Source organism: Pelobates fuscus, chromosome 3 (assembly GCF_036172605.1).
Source record: "Pelobates fuscus isolate aPelFus1 chromosome 3, aPelFus1.pri, whole genome shotgun sequence".
Classification (NCBI taxonomy): Eukaryota; Metazoa; Chordata; class Amphibia; order Anura; family Pelobatidae; genus Pelobates; species Pelobates fuscus.
The window spans coordinates 153,132,156-153,154,967 of record NC_086319.1 but is presented as its reverse complement, the minus strand read 5'-3'; the positions used below and the strand labels follow the sequence as shown (position 1 = coordinate 153,154,967).

Genomic DNA, 22,812 nt, shown 5'->3' with positions numbered 1-22,812 from the left:
CTATAGGTTTTGATTAAAGGATATACATCAGCAGTTGGTAGTGGGGGTGGAGTGTGTTAAAGGATATAATCTATGTAAACCTTGGTTGTACAGTTTCATAAGATGTACCTTGCGAGAACAGAAAGGATCCCATGCTGATAGTACCACTTACACCATCCTTCAGCCATAAATGGGTTTTCATGTGCAGCATTTACTTTATTGGAAATTTGTCCAGAGAAGTATATCCTACTCTTAACCTGTTCAACACCAAAAGCCCGAACTAATAAAAAACCGGATCAGCATGTTGTGGCCTTGTTCTCTAGAAATCCTTAAATTGATGAACAGCTTAGAGGTCTTTTAATTGCTGATATATTTATCATTCTAATATATTACACAATATTTTACATTTGACACGTTTTGTTTTCAGCAGTGTGTTGAAGCGAATTATGAGAAAAGATTGCGTGGAGTGCAAAGGGGGTTCACTTGTGCAACTCTACATTTGAGAGCATTATGAAGCTTGGTAATTGATTTTGGGAACAAGGGTGGACAACGTCCAAATCCAGTAAAAATGGGAGAGAGTGCTAGAGGGAATATAAAATCATAGATGCCTTCTAGAGGGATATTCTTGTGTCTTCGAAGGTCACATACTCTGCCTGTCAGCTCCAGCTTTAGGGTTAAACATGGCTTTGCAGACTGTGGACCTTAAAGGCGCTATTTTGCAGTGGAAAACAAATGAAATGTAAAACACGACTTGCTGCGAGCGCACACAAATGGCAAATAGGGAATATCTCAAGCAGCCATGGGACTAGGACTTCTAAATCCTCAGTCATAGTGCCAAGAGGCATGTTCCTAAAGGCGCTGGTGGCTTTAGGCTCTGTTATTTGCTGGTTTGTGCTGTTTGTTTGTTTTATTTCCGCTCTCACATAAGAAAAGGTGTCAAGTCAAGCATTAAGACCCAGTGTAAAAACCATGCTTACTATTTGTTTAAAAAGTCCTCCGGGTTGACTTGTCACAGCGTGAAATTGCTTGGTTGCCCTATGTTATTTTGGAATTATTAATATTCATTTATTTTCCCTTGTAATGTCTGAACAAGAAATTTTGAAAATGTTCGTTATTTCACAAGAAGGGGAAAGACTTGTCTTTTTAACAGATGTGGAAAAAGACACTAATTACTAATGGTACAGTATATGTTGAACAAAATGTCATGAAACAACCACCAAAAGGAAATTAATGTTTAAAAAACAATCAAAGATGAACGAATAATTTAACCAATACATATTAGTTGTGTTTGTTTATACCAGCTTACAATGGAGTTGCAGAGCTTGCTTTAGGGCTGTAGGCAGTTTCAGGGTGTTATAACTGCTTTAAGAGCATCGTATGTACATTGTTGTGTAATGACTTGTGTAAAGCTGTGCTATGTGTACCAGACTTTTATCAAAGCCATAATAATATAATGAGTAAGTGCAACAGTGTGTCTGAGATGACCTCAATCTTGTCAAATAAGGTAGCCCTCCCATACTATGGACTACATCTTTATGTAAAAATGGGATGCATCCTTTTTTATATTTTGCTGTTCTGTCCTGCTGGATAAATAACCAAAAAATCTCCTAGATACTATAGAGGATCATGCACATCCCACCTCCCTGTAAAGTCACATTTTGCCATCTACATGCCAGTTATTGGCAGGTTGGCAGAATGGAGATTACATTGTCAAGTCTGTCCTCTCTGAATCTATTTACATCTCAGTGCTTTAAATGTCTAATCAAGAGTTTATGCCTGTTTTACAGATCATCAGTTATACAGTAGTTAGGCAGCACTTAAGCGAGCAGATTACTTCAGAAATGAATAATTGCTTTAATTGCTTATTCTATTATAATACTTAAAAGTTTATACAGACCTTCTGTTTTTGGCTGTAGATACTGAGTATGAGTAGCCTTGGCAGTACACAGTATTAGAACCATTAGCTACACACATAATATAAATATATACATTTCACATAGTGAACTACCAGAATACAGTGTTTAAAGATTATATTTTCAGTGACAAAAACAAATAAATATTTTTGCAACCAAATACAAGCGGTAGATTATTTCATAACAATAATAACAAAGTATTTTTTTTTAATAAAAGCCAGATCTTGAAAGAAAACAAAGGATTGAACAAACATATCTATTTGTATTCTTTTAATTATTTTTATGCCTTCCTATGGACCCCTGTCACCACCCATGTTGTATAAAAATAATTTTAAATAATGTATCCTATTTCTTACCTTATTTCCAGCACAAAATCACAGTCCTTGCAACCTGCAGTTCTTTCCCATGTTGTTGCCATGTCTACATATTGCTGCCTAGTAACACCTTTAGTGACAGTCACTCAGCTGGCCACTAGAGGTGCTTGTTTTCTATAGAGATGTATTAATTCAATGCATCTCTATGTGTAGATGCTGATTGGAGCAGCATGGCGAGCATGCGCAATAGCATCCCAATGCTTTCCTATGGGAATCTTGATGATCTCAGCCATGGAGCAGGGGCCAGCTGCAATGTAACCAGTGCGACATGGGGGGAAAGAAGGGGGTGTAAAAACACCTTTATAATGCGATCAGAGGAAGGGTGGTCACCCAGTGCTGGACTAAGACAAAAACTCAGCCCGACAATGCAGTGGCTGGTATTTCTGTCTGCTGGAACTCTGAGAGGCTCTCCCAGATCTGCAAGTATCTCTGTCAAAGCTCCCTGAGACAGCCAGAGTGGGGAGAAATACTCAGGCAGAGTAGGAGAGATACATACTTGCAGATCAGGGAGATCCTCTCAGATCGATATTTAGCTCTGCCCTCTTCCTCCTGCTTTGTCTCCTCATTCACACTCAGTGAGGAGTGCTCCTCTGAGTGTGCTGTGTCTGTCTCCTGTGTTAATAATGGTATTTTGGCTACTTTTACATTAGGTGTGCAATTTTACTCTTTTTACTCCGTTATTATTCTTTTATTGCTTGGCATCCTGATTTTACTCCCAGCAAGAAATGCTCTAAGAAATCTTAGAACTAAACTAAGAAATCCTTAGGTGGGGATTATTCCACCCGCACCCTATCCATAGAGCAGTTTGTCTGCTCTGGCAAATGTGAGTAATATTCTCTTATTTATTATTCTGGTTGATTTTATATAGTGAGCACTATTGTTGTTTCTTTTAACTTTTTGGTCCACACAGCATTGAAACCATTCTTCACGTATCCTATAAGTGGGGATTGTACCACTGTGCACCTTTCATGCTAGAGCCGGTTTAAAGCTCTAAAAAAAGTGAGTTGGACCATATATACTTTTATTCTTCTTTTCATATTTTCTGGACATATTGCACTCCTTTCTACACATGGACTGCATCTGATATCACAACAAGAACATTTTCATTGAATACGTTTGTGATTGCTCCTCCGGAAAGTATATACCATCATTTTTTTATTGGAATCTCTATCTATAATTTATATTTTATTTTTTATTATTCTATTCATCTTATTTTATATTTATTTGTATTTTAGGTCTCTTATTCGATCCCATTTTTTAAGTGTATCTATCTATTGTAGACCTATTTAAGGCATCTTATGTTGGTTATAATATTCTCACCAGTGTCTTTTTAGAGTGGCGCTAATCCTCTTCACTTTTTTATATTTTGTACTTGCCTCACTACGATCGATAGAGGGATTCCCTTCCATTTGGCGGAAAGCTGCCCTAATTTCACTTTTCCCAGTTTGTTCTATAAGGGCTGGCCCTTTACTACAGTCTTCTGCTTGCCTGCCTTACCAGGACTGAACTGGTTATCATGAATAGTATATGTGGAACTGCACTCACTCCCACAAATCTGAGCCAGGGTGCTTACTGAGCCAGAATCAAACACCAGATTTCCAAACATTAGTAAAATAATAGGGGTCCAGGCACTCCTTGGTTCAAGACAGGCACTTTATTGAGAACCACAACAGCAACGCTTCAACCCCAAAAGGTCTTTGTCAAGCTTGACAAAGACCTATTGGGGTCGAAACGTTGCTGTTGTGGTTCTCAATAATATGCCTCTTCTGAACCAAGGAGTGCCTGGACCCCTATTATTGAACTGGTTATCAGGCAGAGCAGCTTTTTACAGCTCTGCAGTGTTCACCCCTGCCCCCCCTCCCCCCTCCATAGAACACAGAAATATCTTGTAAGTAGCCAGGTATCTCTGCAGGGAGGGTTTATAGAGGGAGAGCAGAACTGCCAGTAATGAAGATGGGAGCACTTAGGGACATATAAATAAATGTTTGTTGTATATTTATTTCTTAATTGTATGACTGTGTCTGAATGTCTGTGTATGACTGTGTCTGTATGACTGTCTGTGTATGTCAGTGTCTGTATGTCAGGGACCAGGGACCAGACAGAGACGGAACTAGATGCAAACACACCTTTATTGATAAATAACAAATAAATAACAAAAGCAAAGTCCAGGAATCAAGCAGGGGTCAGTCACCAGAGCGGGTAGTCAGACAAGCCAGGGATCAGGAGCACGGAGAGCAGCGGAGTCAGGAACAAGGCCGGAGTCAGGAACCAGGAACAAACAGGAAACACAGGAACAAGGAGACTTCTGGGAAACAGGAAACCACGCAAGGGCAAGGAGGTTCTGGGCTTAGCTGCTTAAATAGGCAGAGCTGATTAGCAGCAGGGTTGATTACTACTCACAGGTGAGTAACCGTGGCAACAAGCAGAAGGAGCTCATAGTAATTGCAGCTGTAAACTCAATCACTGAAACAGAAAAGGGTTGCTGTTTAACCCCTTAACACCGCAGCCAAATGTACAAGTTGTGAACGAAACAAAACGTAAACAAAACCTGGCATTTGCGCTATATGTCTGTCCAACCGTAATTCACCTCTTTCATATTAAATGCACCCCCCCTTATTATATATCATTTTATTCAGGGGAAACAGGGCTTTAATTTAATATCAAATATTTGGCTATGAAACATAATTTAATATGAAAAAAATGGGAGAAAATAAGATTTTTTTTTATTTTTTTCGTTCTTCATGACATTTTAACTGTCAATGTCATAATACTGTTTGCTTTTACTGCAATAAAATACACATATTTGTATTCAGCAAAGTCTCACGTGTAAAACAGTATCCCCTATGTACAGGTTTTATGGTGTTTTGGGAAGTTACAGGGTCAAATATAGCGTGTTACATTTGAAATTGAAATTCGCCAGATTGGTTACGTTGCCTTTGAGACTGTATAGTAGCCCAGGAAATAAATTTACACCCATAATGGCATACCATTTGCAATAGTAGACGACCCAAGGTATTGCAAATAAGCGATGTCCAGTCTTTTTTAGTAGCCATTTGGTCACAAACACTGGCCAAAGTTAGCGTTTGTATTTGTTTGTGTGTGAAAAATGCAAAAAACGCCAATTTTGGCCAGTGTTTGTGACTAAGTGGCTACTAAAAAAGACTGGACATACCCCATTTGCAATACCTTTGGTTGTCTACTATTGCAAATGGTATGCCATCATAGGGGTAATTTTCATTCTTGGGCTACCATAGGGTCATAAAGGCAACGTAAGCAATCTGGCGAATTTTAATGTGAAAAAAATTAAACACAAGCCTTATATTTGACGCTGTAATTTTTGAAAACACCATAAAACCTGTACATGAGGGGTACTGTTGTACTCAGGAGACTTCGCTGAACACAAATATTTGTGTTTCAAAACAGTAAAAAGTATTGCAGCAATAATATCGTCCCTGTAAGTGCTGTTTGTGCGTGAAAAATGCAAAAACCGTCACTTTTACTGGCGATATCATGGTTGTAATACATTTTACTGTTTTGAAACACTAATATTTGTGTTCAGCGAAGTCTCCCGAGTAAAACAGTACCCCCCATGTACAGGTTTTATGGTGTCTTGGAAAGTTATAGGGTTAAATATAGTGCTAGCAAATTAAATTCCCTATACTTTCGGCATGGGTGGTCAGGCAGGTCCCGCTAATTGTAATTAATTAGGATACCTAATTATGTAAAATTATTACATAAATATATGTGTAGAATTAATATATGTATATATATACATATGTGTATATATACGTATATATATATATATATTTTTTTTAATATTTTTATTTATATATAGGTATATATATAGTGATATATACGTATATATTTATGTATATAGATATATATATTATTTCGTTATAAGTGTATTTTGATATAAATATATATATATTAATATCAGAATACAGTTAGAACGAAATAAAACACATCTATATATTTTTTAATATTTTATTTGTAATTATTTTTTTTATTTAATTTTTTTACGTATTTACATATTAATTTTTTTTTATATTATTTATAAATATATATATAACAATAATTATATATATATTTAATCAGTATCAGTCTACGTGTAATTTGATATTAATATATATATATAATTATATATATATTAATATTAAAATACACCTAGACGGTGTATGTGTATGTGTGTATATGTGTATATATATACTTAGATCATATATATATAATATATATATATATGATCTAAGTATATAATTTATTTTTTTTTACACTGTTTTAAACATTTTTTATTTGATTTTCAGCCAGCAGGGGGACCAACTGTCATTACAGTTGGTCCCCCTGCTGGCAATGCAGCAGGCAGCTATACCGGCCATGTGATTGTGAGGTCCTCGCAAGGACCTCACTCTCACATGGCCGGGAGGGCTCCTGGAGGGCGGACGTGCCGCGGGGGGCTCCCTGGGAGTCCCCCGAACCGCGATCGCCGGCGTGGGACCGCCAGCGACCGGGTAAGTTACTAAAAAACGGAGGGCGTACTATTACGTCCGGCGGCGTTTAGAGCCGCTTTTAAAAGGACGTAATAGTACGCCCTCCGGACTTAAGGGGTTAAAACAGCAAAGAAACCCTGACACTGTATGACTATGTCTGTATGTCTGTGTATGTCAGTGTCTGTATGACTGTGTCTGTATGTCGGTGTATGTCAGTGCCTGTATCTCAATGCCTGTGCCTGTATGACTGTGTATGTCAGTGTCTGTATGACTGTATCTGAGTGTCTGTATGACTGTATCTGAATGACTGTGCTTGTGTGACTGTATGACACGGTCTGTATGGCTGTGTCTGTATATCACGGTATGTCTGTATGTAACTTTCCTCTTCCAAATGTTACACAATATCCTGTGACGTTGTGTCCAGTGACATCACGCATACATAATTAATTATGCAAATTAGCATGGCCAGTATTTTTTTTTCCAAGAAAGGTGGCAACCCTAGCGGCAGCTGGTAATGAATAACAGTGTTGGAAACCAGTTGGAATGTAGTTTCTAAGTAGTGGATAGTGGCTCTCATAGAAAATTTGTTCTTAGCTACTATCTTTTAATAATGACAGTCAGGAACTAGTAGTGGCTGGTTGCTAAAATATACTAATACATTTTTTTAAGGAGCCCAAGGTTGGCAATGAGCCATGAGTTTAGTTTTAAAAAAAACATGAGCATAATGGGTCTGTTGAATTTAGATGGATCAGAATACACTGTAATGATTTAAGAGGATTCATGCTCCTTGCTGTATTTAGAAAGTTAGAAGGAGGGATTAGCTGTATATAACGGGTGAAAAAATTGGCTGTGTTTTGTTAGATTGGTGAATGGGTTTACTGTGTGGCAGATAGTAGAGTGGCCTAGGTGAGTTTAGGTGATCAATGGCACATCTGCTTTAAATATCAAAATGTATGGTGTTTTTATGCAAACTGTTGTAAAGGAGCCTGTGTAGCATCATATAAACTCTATGGTTTACTGTCATCTGTCAAAGATTGTCTACAATACTGTGATGCTTTATGAGATGCTGAATTCAATGCTTTCACTCAGGTTTAAAAAATATATATATACACTCAACAAAATTATAAACGCAACACTTTTGTTTTTGCCCCCATTTTTCATGAGCTGAACTCAAAGATCTAAGACTTTTTCTATGTACACAAAAGGCCTATTTCTCTCAAATATTGTTTACAAATTTGTCTAAATCTGTGTTAGTGAGCACTTCTCCTTTGCCGAGATAATCCATCCACCTCACTTCTACTTTGCCGAGATAATCCATCCACCTCACAGCATATCAAGATGCTGATTAGACAGCATGATTATAGCAAAGGTGTGCCTTAGGCTGGCCACAATAAAAGGCCAGTCTAAAATGTGCAGTTTTATCACACAGCACAATGCCACAGATGTCGCAAGTTTTGAGGGAGCATGCAATTGGCATGCTCACTGCAGGAATGTCCACCAGAGCTGTTGCCTGTGAATGTTCATTTCTGTTCCATATGCCATCTCCAAATGCGTTTCAGAATTTTGCAGTACACCCAACCGGCCTCACAACCGTAGACCACGTGTAACCACACCAGCCCAGGACCTCCACATCCAGCATCTTCACCTCCAACATCATCTGAGACCAGCCACCCAGACAGCTGCTGCAACAATCGGTTTGCATAACCAAAGAATTTCTGCACAAACTGTCAGAAACAGTCTCAGGGAAGCTCATCTCATGCTCGTCGTTCTCAACAGGGTCTCGACCAGACTTCAGTTCGTCGTTGTAACCGACTTGAGTTGGCAAATGCTCACATTCAATGGCGTCTGGCACTTTGGAGAGGATGAATCCCGGTTTTCACTGTACAGGGCAGATGGCAGACAGCGTGTATGGCATTGTGTGAGTGAGCGGTTTGCTGATGTCAACGTTGTAGATCGAGTGGCCCATGGTGGTGGTGGGGTTATGGTATGGGCAGGTGTATGTCATGGACAACGAACACAGGTGCATTTTATTGATGGAATTTTGAATGCACAGAGATACCATGACGAGATCCTGAGGCCCATTGTTGTGCCATTCATCCACGACCATCACCTCATGTTGCAGCATGATAATACACGGCCCCATGTTTATATATCTATCGTGTGTGAAAGGTGGAGAAGCCTCTATAAAGGTAGCATTATGAGATTCAGTTGGGTTTTTACATAGCTTGAAATATGCTTTAAACTTGAACATGTTCATTCAAACCAATAATTCGATTATCCGTAAAGTCAAATCCTTTACCATACCAAAGGGTATATTGTATGTACATACATTCTCTCAACACTATCAAGACTTACATCAATAAAGGATGGCTAAATGTAAATAAAGGGACAAGAGCAAGGTGACACCGAAGGGCAGAGATAAAAGCAAACAAGCAAAACTACATTGACACAACAGGTAGGAGAGATGAATATAACTCTCCCCAGCAATGCTGGGAATTCAGTCCACTTAACACGTCAGAGAGGTTGCTGTGTACCATCATTCTTCATTAGTATAATGACTTCAGACAGACTGCACATAGGCTGTGTTTAAACAAAATAAACTTGTTTACCAGACCGTCTGTGACAGGGAGAAAATGCAGAGAATTACTAGAAGTGCTTTTTAAAAAAAAAATGACTTATCACAATGTCCCAAAGTTATATTGTGTACATATCCTGATCACTATGTAGAGTGTACAACTAAATGCATTTATTAGCACCTATGTAACATATTTATAAACATGTTGATATAAGAAACACTATTATAGTATTTTGCAAGGGTATCACAAATAAATTGTCAAACAGATTAGTTTTGATATTTTCATCTTCAGAGTTTGCAGTCTAAAAGAGATTAGAAAACAAATGATACTTCAGAAATAGAGAGCAGGTTTGTGATTGCCCATAAAGAGAGGTCTCTGGGGAACCTTAAACCTGCAATAGTCACGTATACATCTGCATGCTGAGAGACTGACCTATAGAGAGCTACATATCCATCAGAGGGGATTGTACTGATGTGTGCTGTTTTACCTAAAGCTGGTTTATAGCTCTACTAAATGTGAGTGCAATACAATATATATTTTTGTTGCATATACCTTCTGATACTTTGAGGTATATGCAATGAAACAAAGAATAACCGATGATAGTGCACCTAGCAATCTGCACCATCGGTTATTCTTTGCTTCATTGCATATACCTCGAATTATCCCACGTCTGGACAGATATCAGCAAGGATATTCTAAAGCATTTGTGGATTTACTAGACTTTATATTGGCACAACCTGTATTTGTGTTTTGTATTATTTTGCTTTCTCTTTGCCAGTAGGGGGTTGAGAGTATCTCTTACTATCAGTGTCTGCAGCCTTTTTTTCTACTTTTTTCTATACATTTAAAGTTGATCTTTTAGTGCCTACCCTAAATATAGTAAAAGTTTATCTTAATTCCAATCTGCTGCTGCTGGCTCTACCCCTGATCTACCTGCTTGGCTGACATCATCAAAAGTTATGTTCTCAGCCAACCACAATGCTTTACCATAGCATTGGATTGGCTAAGATTGCAATGGAGGCAGGTCAAGGACACAAGCCAAATACAGCCCGGGCCAATCAGCATCTCCTCATAGAGATTCATTGTATCAATGAAAATTCAGTGCCTGCATGCAGAGGGTGGATACTCACTCTGAATGTCAGTGCTGCACACTGTTCAACTCTGATAGCCATATGAGGAATGGCATGTGGAAGTAACCCTAGGCTGTAATGTAAACACTGTCTTTTCTCTGAAAAAAACAATGTTTACTGCAAAAGTCCAGAAGGGAATGATTATGCTCATCAGAACAAATACAATAAGCTCTGATTGTTCTGGTTACTATAGTGTTTCTTTAATACAAAAATAACTAAACATAAAGTGATGTTAGGATAGCTAAGTCTGTCTCACATAATCCTTTGGTAGAATCCATGTGCTTTTGTTAGATGCTACTAATATCCTACATTCTTGACAAGGCCTGATTTATGCAGCATCACTCTAAGGCATGGGCTTTTACACTGAACCAGTGGTGGGTAAAAGTAGATCACCTGTCATGATACTTTGCCAGTCTTCAGACTAGCAAAGTATCATGGAGTATTCAGTTCTATAACATCAGGGGATCTACCATTTGCTTGCACCAGCTTCCACCCCTCCAACTTCCATCATGCAGTGAAACAGATTTTCTTTGGCCAACTGACACCCATAAAAATACAATTATCATTTCATTTATATAGTCTACTGCTAGATCCTTTGTATATTCATATGTGTTCCTAAATGCAGCCTTGTTGTCCATTTGTTTGTCTCTTCATCTCTCATCTATATAACATTTCTCTTGTTTCTTTGCAGGACAACAGGTTCTTGGCTTGGTGGAAAATCAAAGTGATTGGTATCTAGGGAATTTGTGGAAAAATCATCGTCCATGGCCAGCTCTGGGACGAGGGTACAACACAGGTAAGACTATGTTAGTGGTGACAAGCCGACTCACTAGGAATCACTGACGTTACCATTAATGGGATGCACAGGTCTCATCCTTTGGCTACTTGAGGGACAGTGATGAATAATGATGTAGACAGCATAACATGACATCTTAAATTACTATAATGAGCCCAGTCCTCTTATATGAAAGAGAATGTCAATACATCTTCTAACTGGGACAAGAAAATTATTCAGAAGCAGACAAAGAAAACATTAATACACCCTCTATCACAATGGCTTTCTTTAAAGAAAAATAAAAGTTTTATTAATTTTCTAGTTGACGTCACTGGAGCGTGTGAAGCATTGTAATGTCTTTAGACTGTGCATCACTTAGTGTAGGCTCTCCATATGCATATACCATTCCCTGAACTCTCTCCCTAATTTTTCTTTCTTCCTAAATCATTTCTATTTCAATACCCTAAGACAAATCCCCATTTTTTTACTCAGCCTTTATCCTTAATAACTTGATTTAATTGTTCTTGTCATTGATCTTTACTCTTTACATCTCCTCTTTCCCTAAACTTCTCTTACACGTTAATCTCTCTCATAGTTATTTCTCTCATTAATCTTTTCCGCACTCTTGATTTCTCTCTCTCTAGCTCATTCATTGCTCTTAGCATACTAGCCGCTTCTCTGAATATCACCTCCATCCTTTTTCCTACCTCTTTTTTTTCTTCTTTTGGAAACACCTCCCATACTATCCTAGTCTTCTTCCTTTCTTCAGTTACTCCAACTCACTCCTATTCTCTCTTATTCTTCCTTCTACAACTGTTCCCTATAACAATCTCACAATAACTCCTCTATCTCTGTCCCACATCTGTCTTCTCTCTCAAAATCATCCAATACAATAATTGTCTTCTTTCTATTTCATCCATCCGTCTGTTTGACTATTATGTTTTTCTAACCCCTCCATCCCTCTCTTAATCTTTCCTGGTTCTCCAAAACCCCCTTCTTTCACCTAGTCCTCTCTCTACCGCCTTTACCATATCCGTGTTTCCCTGTCCTCATAGACTCTTCCACACTTCCCCACCTCTCTTCATATACTTTGGAGATAGTTCTGAGAAGGGCTACTAAACTGGCTCATAGATTACAGGATAAAACTTACCAGGAAAGGTTAAATGATCTTAACATATATAGCTTGGAGGAAATACGAGACAGGGGGGATATGATAGAAACATTTAAATACATAAAGGGAATCAACACAGTAAAGGAGGAGACTATATTAAAAAGAAGAAAAAATACCACAACAAGATGACAGTCTTAAATTAGAGGGGAAAAGGTTTAAAAAAAATATCAGGAAGTATTACTTTACTGAGAGGGTAGTGGATGCATGGAATAGCCTTCCAGCTGAAGTGGTAGAGGTTAACACAGTAAAGAAGTTTAAGCATGCGCGGGATTGGTATAAGGCTGTCCTAACTATAAGATAAGGCCAGGGACTAAATGAGAGTATTTAGAAAATTGGGCTGAATGGTTCTTATCTACCTTCACATTTTATGTTTTTCTATATTTTCTCTTTTGCAAACTGTTTTCTTTTAAATGGCTAAAGAAAGATAGTGCAAGCAAATCTTAGAGGCATAATGGATCTAAATGGTTTCTCTGCCGGTTTCTTGTACTAAGACAGCAACCCTAGAAATAATAAAATATAACTTTTAATAGAGATAGATAGATAGATAGATATAGCGCTGTTCACCTTTTTGTCTTGTAATATCAGTCTTGTTTCACAAGGTTGGGGGAACACCTTGTTGGTGAATTGCAGCTCATTTACAGAAAGAGAGCGCTTATATTTTTCGTTTTTTACATTATATATATATAAAAGCAGACTCGCTGTATAGAGATAAAATGCAGAGGAGATATTCGCTGGACCGGTGTCACCTCTGTCGGGTAGTAACAGCGGTGGTACAGGGATTTAGAGGGGTAAAAGTTTAAACTGTATAAATTGACAATTTAGCCCCCAACTCCTATCACCCAGTGCCACCGTAAAAGCGATATCCCCAACCCCTCAGCTATAAATAACTGTAGCCGAAAGTTCTAGATGGCTAACTATCTTTATACTAATAATATTAAAGAGGGTGGTTAAACTTTAACCCCTTAAGGACACATGACATGTGTGACATGTCATGATTCCCTTTTATTCCAGAAGTTTGGTCCTTAAGGGGTTAAACAAACAATTGCAGCATAGTTCCCTATCTAACTTCTCCACCCTCAGCTAATCTTGTCCCGACGCGCGTTTCGCCGAATGTTGGCTTCCAGGGGAAGAGCCAAACCTCAACATTATTTTAATATTTTTATTAAAATTGTAGATTATAAATGTGATAATTTCTGCAAGGTCAGAACATACTCAAATTATGTAAAGCCTTTGAAATTGTCTGCCAGATACTCTGGGATCATCGATATGTTAGCGGGTCAGCTATGCTCAACATAGCAGGAATGAATTAGGCAGTGGACAGAGTGTTTCAAAGTCAGTGCTTATTTCACTGGGTATAGTGCATGTTGTTCTTTATATAGGCATTAGATTACAGTATCAGGGTTCTTCATTCCCTGAAAATTGCAAGGAATTCAAAGTGAATTTTAAATTGAAGGCCAAAGCAGTTGAACATAGCCTATTTGGAGAATTTTTCCAGTTCAACTATGTGGACCTTAAAATTGAATTCTCTGCAATTCTCACATTGGTGAGTAACTCTGTAAGTATCACAATATTGCTATTATCCGACAGATTTAGCTCTCACTTTGTAGGGCATCTCAACGAGTAAAACATGAAGTGGTGTAATGTTCTTTCATCACCACACTGTGGGATATGACATCCTCACTGTTTAGAGTAAAATTATTTATCATTTGTATTAAAAGAAGATCTGTTTTTTTTTTATTGCTGTTTGCGATAGTAAGATACCTCTGGCTGAAAACATTTCAGACAAATTTCTATGCCACCTGAATACAGACTACTACGTCCCAAATTTTTTTTTTTTTTTTTTTTTTTTTTTACATTTAAGCATCTGAGGCATCTGTTTACCTTGTGAGTCGAGGAAAGTAGACTGAAAAAGGAAGGATTAGACTATTATTTTTGTGTTAATTGAAATATTATCATCTTGTTTAAGTGAGGAGAAAGCCACGGTGTAATGGCTTATTAGTTTTGAGAGGATCAAGACAGATGAGAGTAAGCCCTGTGCAGTCAAACTAAACATTTGGACATTTATAGTGGAACCTCGATGTTCAGAGTCCAAAGACTTTGTATAAGAAAAGAGACGCCAGACCAAGCTTTGCTTTATTTGTGTGAAAACACGTCTGCAATCTTCTGCATTTGGATTCAGACACATCCAAATTCGCCTGACTTTTTCAAAACAACCGATACACAAAACAAACAGAACAGACGATGGCTGAGCTGTTTCATCTGTTTTGCTATTTCAGAGTTTAAATATCCAAAGTGTTGGGGGCGGGGCGGGGCCGGACCGCCATGCTGAATGGTTTCATCATCTCCTGCAGACTCTAAGCATTTACGTTGAAATTAAATGATTAACCTGCCGAAATACAGCCTGGAAGCAGCGGTCCTGTGTGCACAGAGGTGCTGGAACCAAAGCTACACTTTCTCTGCAAACTTTGGCCCGTTGAAAGGGAGCTACAACTTTGTGGTAGCTAAAGCCTACTCATATGGTGAGTGGGGTGGACGGCCGCTGCTGTAACAACAAAGGAGACTGTGCTGGGTATTCCTGCACCATAGATCGGATCTTCGCTGACTTCTGGGACAAGCTGACCCGTTGACTACAACTGGGCAAGAGAAATACGACTAACCTCCACAGTACTCCCCTCCCAGGAACCACCGAGAAGCGCCAACTACTACAGATGAAGGAACACGCAATGAAAGTCGGCAGCGAGCGCAATATCAAGCCACCCTGCTCAGGCACATGCCCAAACAAACCTCACATGAGAGGAGAGACCCCTGCCGTCAACACGCTGGCATTTTCACACAGCCTGGTTACAAGCCTTACCCACACAAGTGCTAAGGTGCACCCCGGCAGCCAGCCAATGACAGGACTGTCCAGTGCCTATGGAGGGCGTAGGTTGAAACGGGACTCTCAATTATGTTTTTATGCCCCCAGAGTTTTTAAGTTTTATTTTTCAAGTGATCTTTCTGTGATTCATGATTCTTTTTTTTTAAATATAGTCTACTTTTTATTGTTGAGCAGGTGTTTCTCTTACTTCTAGCATAAGTGGGGTGGAATTGAAACATGCTGAGTAAAACTACATTTATAGCATAAGATATTTTACATGCTCAGACTTAATCTTTTAAGTTCCTGCTCAGCTTAAGTTAATTTCTCAGCAGCTCACTCATGTATATCTCTACTGTTCTAATTTACAAAAAATGTGCTGTTGTCTCGTGCACACATTTACTTATGGAATCGTCTACTAACTTGCTAACTTCATTATGTCTATACTGTTCCTATGGATATAAACATGCACATCAAAAATAAAGAATTTAAAATAAATAAATAAAACAAATCCAAAGTGTTTGTTTGCTGATATTTATTGGTTGGGGGATGGGCAATAGCATGCCCCCCGCCCATGATTATGAAATAGCTCCCACCCATGGAATGGTAGTGGGGGGACAGTTTAGTGTCTGCCTCCCAACCAGACGTTCATAAATGGCAAATTACTTTAGAATATCCTCTGTATTTTTCCAAATCCATGGCGAGCGTGGCCAGATAGGGTGTTGGACAATGACCTGTCTACCCCCCATTATTCATTCAGTATTTTATAGATTCCATTCCCAAGTTTTGCCTTTCACATAAATACAGCTATTGAATTATAAAGTAATTTACAATTCGTAGCTCCATCCACGCTCTCCTTTGATTTGAGGAGACTTGATACTTCCATGATGCTAAATGCTGGAGTGATGTCCGTCAATCCATTCCTATACTAACGAGCTAGTGGTAGTAACATGTACTCTGGTTGATAAATGTGGATAGAAGGCAATATATATATATATACACATACACAGGGCTCGACAAATTCCAGTCGCCATGGCGACTAGACATTTTGCCCTGGCGTCTGGCATTTGTCAGCCCTTTTCTAAGCCGCACAGGAAAGCCGCGGGGAGCATGGAGGTGGCGCGCAAGGGAGCAGTAACCTTCCTGCAGTTCCTCTCTGCTCCCTTGTGCGCTGTTTAGGGGCATCACTACAGAGAGCGCACAGGGGAACAGAGAGAAACTGCAGGAAGATTGAGAGGAAACACACTGGACGCCAAGGAAGATTCACTCAGCTCTCCCAAAGGTAGGGAGGCTGGGTAGATTTAAATAAAAATAGCAATTTGTGAGAAAGTGTGTATGTGTGTGTCTCAGTCAGAGAGTGTGTGCCTGTCACTGTATCTCTGTCAGTGTGTGTCTCAGTCAGAGATTGGGGATGGAGCTTGCTTATGGGGAGGCGATCTTCCATGCAGGGGCAGAGCTTGTGTGCCGGGGAAGCTGTTGCACAGTGGCGGAACTATTGTAGCGTGGACCCTGGTGCAAAACAAGTTTTGGGCCCCTGAAGACACATGCCCATCGGGTGGCCCTAATTGCACGGGCCACTCAATATGCCCCCTGTGTAACTGCAGCACCAGCACTCCCTGTAGTTTCACTACTGCGCCTTCCTTATTACAGGCAAGACACCTTTTCATGGAAAATCAGGAGATGCAAGATAATTTTTCATGGTGTTTAGAAGGGGCTGTGGTGAAGTGTGTTTATAGAGGAGTCTGTTTATGGTGTACTATGCGTAACTAGCTGTAGTTTGAGCACGTGCTCATGTATAGGAGCTTTTGAGATTGTGTGTGTGCTGAGAGGGCCTGTAAAGTGTGTGCGTGTGCATCTGGGGGCTGCATTGTGAGTGTATATGTATTGGGATTGCATTGTGTGCTTATCAAGGAGCTGTAGTTATATATATTTGAGATTCGGTGTGTAATAGGGTGAAACATGTATGTATGTATGTATGCATGTTTGTGTGGGGGTGAATGAGTGTGGGTGAAGAGATGTGTGAGGGTTGCACTGTGTGTGCAAAGGTGTACTCCGTGTTGATGGGAGTGTACTGTATGTGAGGAGTTCACTGTCTGCGAGGGTGTCCATCGGGTAGAGGGGAGGGTCACAGAATGAGAGGTATATCTCGTGGAGCTTTAGCACTTACACAGACTGACCCATACACACACAGACTGACCCATACATACACAGACTGACCCATACATACACAGACTGACCCCCCCCTACACACACAGACTTGCCCATACACACACAGACTGAGCCATACACACACAGACTGAGCCATACACACACAGACTGAGCCATACACACACAGACTGACCCCCCATACACACAGACTTGCCCATACACACACAGACTGCGTCCCCCCCTCTCCCCCCCACACACACACACACAGACTGAGCCCCCCCAACATACACATTGACCCATATACACTGACTGACCCATACACACTGACTGGCCCCACACCCACACAGACTGAACCTACACCAACACAGACTGAACCTCCCCACACACAAAGACTAGCCCCCCCCCCAACACACAGACTGAACCCCCCACCTCCACACACCAACAAACATCTATTTTTCAATAGGCTTTCTCCAAATATATGCATTTGCTAGCATGCCTGCTATACATGTAATGTATAGGTAGAATTTTAAGCTTTATAAAATGAGGATGACCGGTACACTTTTAAAAAAGGTACAAATATTAAGCATCCCATTAGAAAGGTGGGAAGAAGAGCAAGGTGCAGTGAACATTCATTATATTAAAACAAATACAATGTTAAATCTAGAGATTTGAATCTTTCTAATAGATAGCTTTTCAAACCCACCACCATCCTTACCCAGGAATTCTAGCCCCAATTGGAGCACCCCAACAACAGGGACACAGGCGAGAAAACCCTGCTTCGAGAAGCAAACAAGGGGAGAGGAGGCCGAATAACCCAGGGGCGGAATAGCCCCCACCGATGAATCAGCCAACCACTACCAACTTACCTTTCCCAAATACAACAGCCGTCGAGCGGCGAAAGCCTGAAGGAAGTCCCTTCCGATGCTTACTCGATCCACCAAAACCCCTTCCCACCTGCAGATGAACGTAACATGAATGGGAAGCCGCCAAGGAAATGCTCTCATCCGGCCTGATCGGTCACACTTAACTGTAGAGGGCCCCACGCCGCCTCAGAGATCGACCCATGGACCCGTTACATCAGTGTCCGCTAGCCGAGCGACCATGTCCCCACCGCCTTATAAATTTGGCCCCGTGGAGCCCGAAGTACGTCCTACCGTGAACAAGATAGAACCCTCCGGGAAAACCCCGCCTGACACTTCCAGACTCAAGCAGCGCCGAGCCAGGCTCCACAACCAGGGTACCACCGGGGTAGAGGGTACCGCCACACGATTGTCCCAAAGGAAGAACTACCCACCTGTCTGGGAGTTGGGGACCCCACGCCTACCATGCCACCAGAATGGGGAAGCTCCAAGACAGCCAGCAAGAGCCCCAATGCTTGCCAGCTCACCGAGCAAGAGTCAGCACACCATGGAAAATGAATTAGGCCCCAAAAACCCCCAAACCCGCTGCAGCGGCAACAGGTGGAAGTCAGTGGAAGGGACTTAGGGGGCCTGATTGCACAAGCCACCATGTACGGAGGCCCAAAAGGAAAACCCCATACTGCCCCAAAGGCAACAACGATAGGCAAGGCCAGCTTACCCAGGAGGGCGACATTAAGAGCCACCCATGTGGGGAGCACATAGCCACAGAACACTGACTGTCAGAAATACGGCCTGGAAAACAACAACCTGCCGGGCGCATCGGCAGCAGCCGGAAGCCCGATTACACCGCTGCCCTTGTCAGGAAGGCCCCAGAGCCCTGCAGTCCTAACCACGCGGACCGATGTGTCATGCCCTCCCATACCTAACCCCGTGGATGGAACGACAACCAAGCAAATAAGAAATCATGCAATATTGACCATTCCCCTCTACAGGCACCATGTCCCAAGGGAGCTGACTTCGGGGGCACCCTAAAATTGGTCGGGAGGTAAGCCTACCAAGCTTTATTGGTAAGCCACTCCCGCACCACGCGATCCCTGCGACTGGAACCCTCGTGGAATGGCACGAGGACCCAATTCTCCGTCCCACCAACCCAGCTCACCCTAGAAACGACACGCGTCCCAGAGAGAAAACCCTCACCACTGCTCCCTAGAAGTACGCGACACGCGCAAGTCAAGCAGGCCATACTAGTGCCCCGCAGCAGCATCCAGACCCACCCTAGCCGCCTGCCTCTTGGGCGGCAACGCCAGCGCAGGATGCCGCAGGAAACTGTACTATAATATATGATAAACACTGACAAAAAAGGGGGGGGTTAAATAACCGGAGTGGACTCCCTGGTAAGCAGCGTCCAGGTACCGTTTTCCTCTTTCTTTTTCATTCTTTTTTGTGAATCTTTTATTCCTCATTCTATTCAAGTATTCATTCAGGACTTCTTTGTTTTTTTTTGTTTTTTTTAATGAAATTTCCAATTATTATTATTATTTATTTTTTTGGCTTTTTTGTGCTCTAATACCCCCCCCCCTCCCCCCCCTCCCCCCACAGTTTTAAAGGGACCCGATCAGATTGCAAGAAGGGACAACGTACTCACCAGCCAATGCCCGGTGCACCATCCGCGGCATAACAAGCGTAGAAGTCCAGGCAGAATACATTGAAATCAGCTTCCACTGTTTTCTTCCAAGATGTTCCAGGCGCCACCTGCTGGGCATTTCTATGAACTGCAGCCAGGACCTGTGAGAAGGGCATCAGGAGGCAGCCGAGGTAAGTAACTAGAGAGAAGAGCAGAAGGCAGAGAGAGAAGAGCAGAAGGCAGAGAGAGAAGAGCAGAAGGCAGAGAGAGAGAAGAGCAGAAGGCAGAGAAGACCCAGGAACAGGTAAGAGCAGGGCAAGAGAGGAAACAAAAAGGGGGGGGGTACATAGAGGAGAGAAACAGAGAGTGGAAGGGGGAAGAAAACAGAGAGAGGGGAAAAAAGGGGGGGAGAAAAAAAGGGGGGGGGAGAAAGAAAGAAGGACCGCCAGGAACAGAAAGAAAACATGCCAACAGGGGGGGAGAGAAACCGGAGACAGAGAAGGGAGGGGGGACTGAAAAAAGGAGGGGGGGCAGGGGAGAGAGACCCCCCCGGGCGCCATCCTCACTGGCAGAGGAGGCCCTCAGGAGAGGTCCCCCCCACCCTCAACAGCAGGTAAGCAGACCCCTCTTGGCCCCGCAGGGCCCACTCTCCGCCGGGGCCCCATCCCATGCCCCGCCGTCGCGTCCGCCATTTCAGCGTTTCAGGAAGGCTTCTGGTCGTCCGCACAAGGCGCGGGATGCGCCGCCCCCCTCCTACAGCCTCCGACACGAATCCCAATGCCGGAGGCCGCCGCCCATGATCGGGCTGCAGGAGGGGGAGGCCGCAAGTCCCGCGCAGCGGTAGTAGGCCGCGCATCCTCCGCGGCAGTTGTAGGCCGCGTGTCTGGAGCCTCAGACATGCGGCCGGGTGAAGCCTCGGGCCCGGAGCAGCATCAGGGGGGGTAGCGGAGGCCCAGAGGGACTCAGGCCACGGGGGGGGGGAGCACCCACACCGGCATCCACCATGGGAGAGGGGAGCAGGGGCCACAGGGAAGGCCCCAGATGGAGAGGGGAGAGGAGAGCACCTGAATCAGGAGTTGCCAGCCACCATCCATGCTGCAGCAGCTCTGAGGGAAGCCAGCAAGCCTCAACCTCCATCCCTCAAGCTGTGTAAATCTGCAGGCCCAGGCAAACAGGAGCAGGAAGCTGTTTGCTGGCCCGCATCCCAAGTGGCACTGAGGTAAGACCTCCCCCACACTAACTTACACAGACATAATCCCACCCACAGACTCTTTCCCAACCAATCCCATGCATCTATCCCCACACTCCTACATGTGCCCTTGTCTGCTTAGCTGCGCTATCTCCCCAGGGCCTTCACCCCTCTCATAATATTGTAAAGCGCTACGGAATCTGTTGGCGCTATATAAAGGGCAATAATAATAATAATAATAATTGATGAATCCTTGAGGTGCTGGGTGGCCCTATAATGACTCACATGCGCATGTACTGAGATCCAAGTTCTACTGGTTTCTTACTTGTGAGTGTTAACCCCTGACATTGTTATCTCCTATACACTGAATTTAGCATTATTGCAATGTTGTTTTTTTCTTTATTTGTTTTCTGTAAACATCAATTTTATTGTTTAGAAGATAATACATATACAAGTGCTGCTAACTATCTTAAGTATATGTTTCATACGATTACTTGCAATGGTGAACTGTGGTCGGTTGACAGTGTCAGCTGATGCTCTCAGCCTATTACTGGCCACCAAAACAAACCCTTTCTTGACTGATCAGTGTTTGAAGGAGGAGACAGGAAGCAGAAAGGATGTGTACCTGGGAGGCTTGTTTCGCGGTAAACCATTCACAAACCGTGTAATCCTTGAAGTTAAGTCAGTATCCAGTGAATCAAGTCCTCATACTTCCTTGATATTGCATTTCTATGGATGAGTGAGTCAGCCCAGAATGTTCCTTTAATGTTCTTTTATTTTTTTTAATTTTTATTTTTTTTGACGTGCACAGATATATAACAACATTCGCGGGGTGCCCCAACGGCAGTCCTCACGTTAAGTTTCAACATTAATAACAATGGGGTAATCAAGGTTTCGGGCACATTTTTCTTATTTTGTTAGTTGCAAGTAATAGGTATAGGCTAAACATATCGTAACTAGATAGTGATTGGCAAAGCGTTGCACATCTTTCTTTTTCGTTTAGGGTAGTCAAAACATTTAACAAGGTGATTAGTAAATAGCAAATAGGCTTAATGTAGGCTGCCTCAGCTTGTCTATTGTGGTGGGTCACGCTGGTATCGTCTAGCTTAAACATACAGTGGTTCCAACATTATTAATAACAGTTGCACGCTATTCATCTTCGCCTTTTATATTTATGGTATTCTAGTAGGCAAGCCAAGTACAGTGAGATAAATGTAAATGTAAAACCAGCCTAATAAACATGTCAAAGAATATAAGTATTAAATGTGTAATAGAGTAGTCAGACAGTTTATGTCAATGGTAAATGTTCAGGACCAGTGGTGTACACACACTCCATGGGGCCCCGGTGCGAAACTGATCCGTGCCCCCCCCCCCCCCACCGTGAACCTCTCCCCCCGACACATACATACAGACACAAACACATACACACACCCCCGACAGACACATACATACATACATACACACATGCAGACACATACATACAGAGACACACACGCAGACACATACAGAGACACACACAGACACATACAGAGACACACACAGACACATACAGAGACACATACACACACATACATACACACATACAGAGACAGACACACATACATACACACATACAGAGACAGACACACATACATACACAGACATACAGATACACACATACAGAAACAGACACACACACACACAGACACACACAATCATACACACATACAGAGACACAGACACAAACATACATACA

The 22,812-nt window shown here is 41.9% G+C and overlaps 1 protein-coding gene across 2 annotated transcripts in view; it reads left to right on the top strand.

Annotated features, from left to right (window-relative positions):
• The window catches only part of LARGE1 (LARGE xylosyl- and glucuronyltransferase 1), a 641,175-nt gene that overhangs the window by 486,845 nt on the left and 131,518 nt on the right, over positions 1 to 22,812 (top strand). For both annotated transcript variants that reach the window (XM_063447549.1, XM_063447551.1), the window contains exon 7: positions 11,148 to 11,252. In XM_063447549.1, coding sequence (XP_063303619.1) covers positions 11,148 to 11,252 — 105 coding nt within the window. The remainder of the gene's footprint in view (positions 1 to 11,147; positions 11,253 to 22,812) is intronic.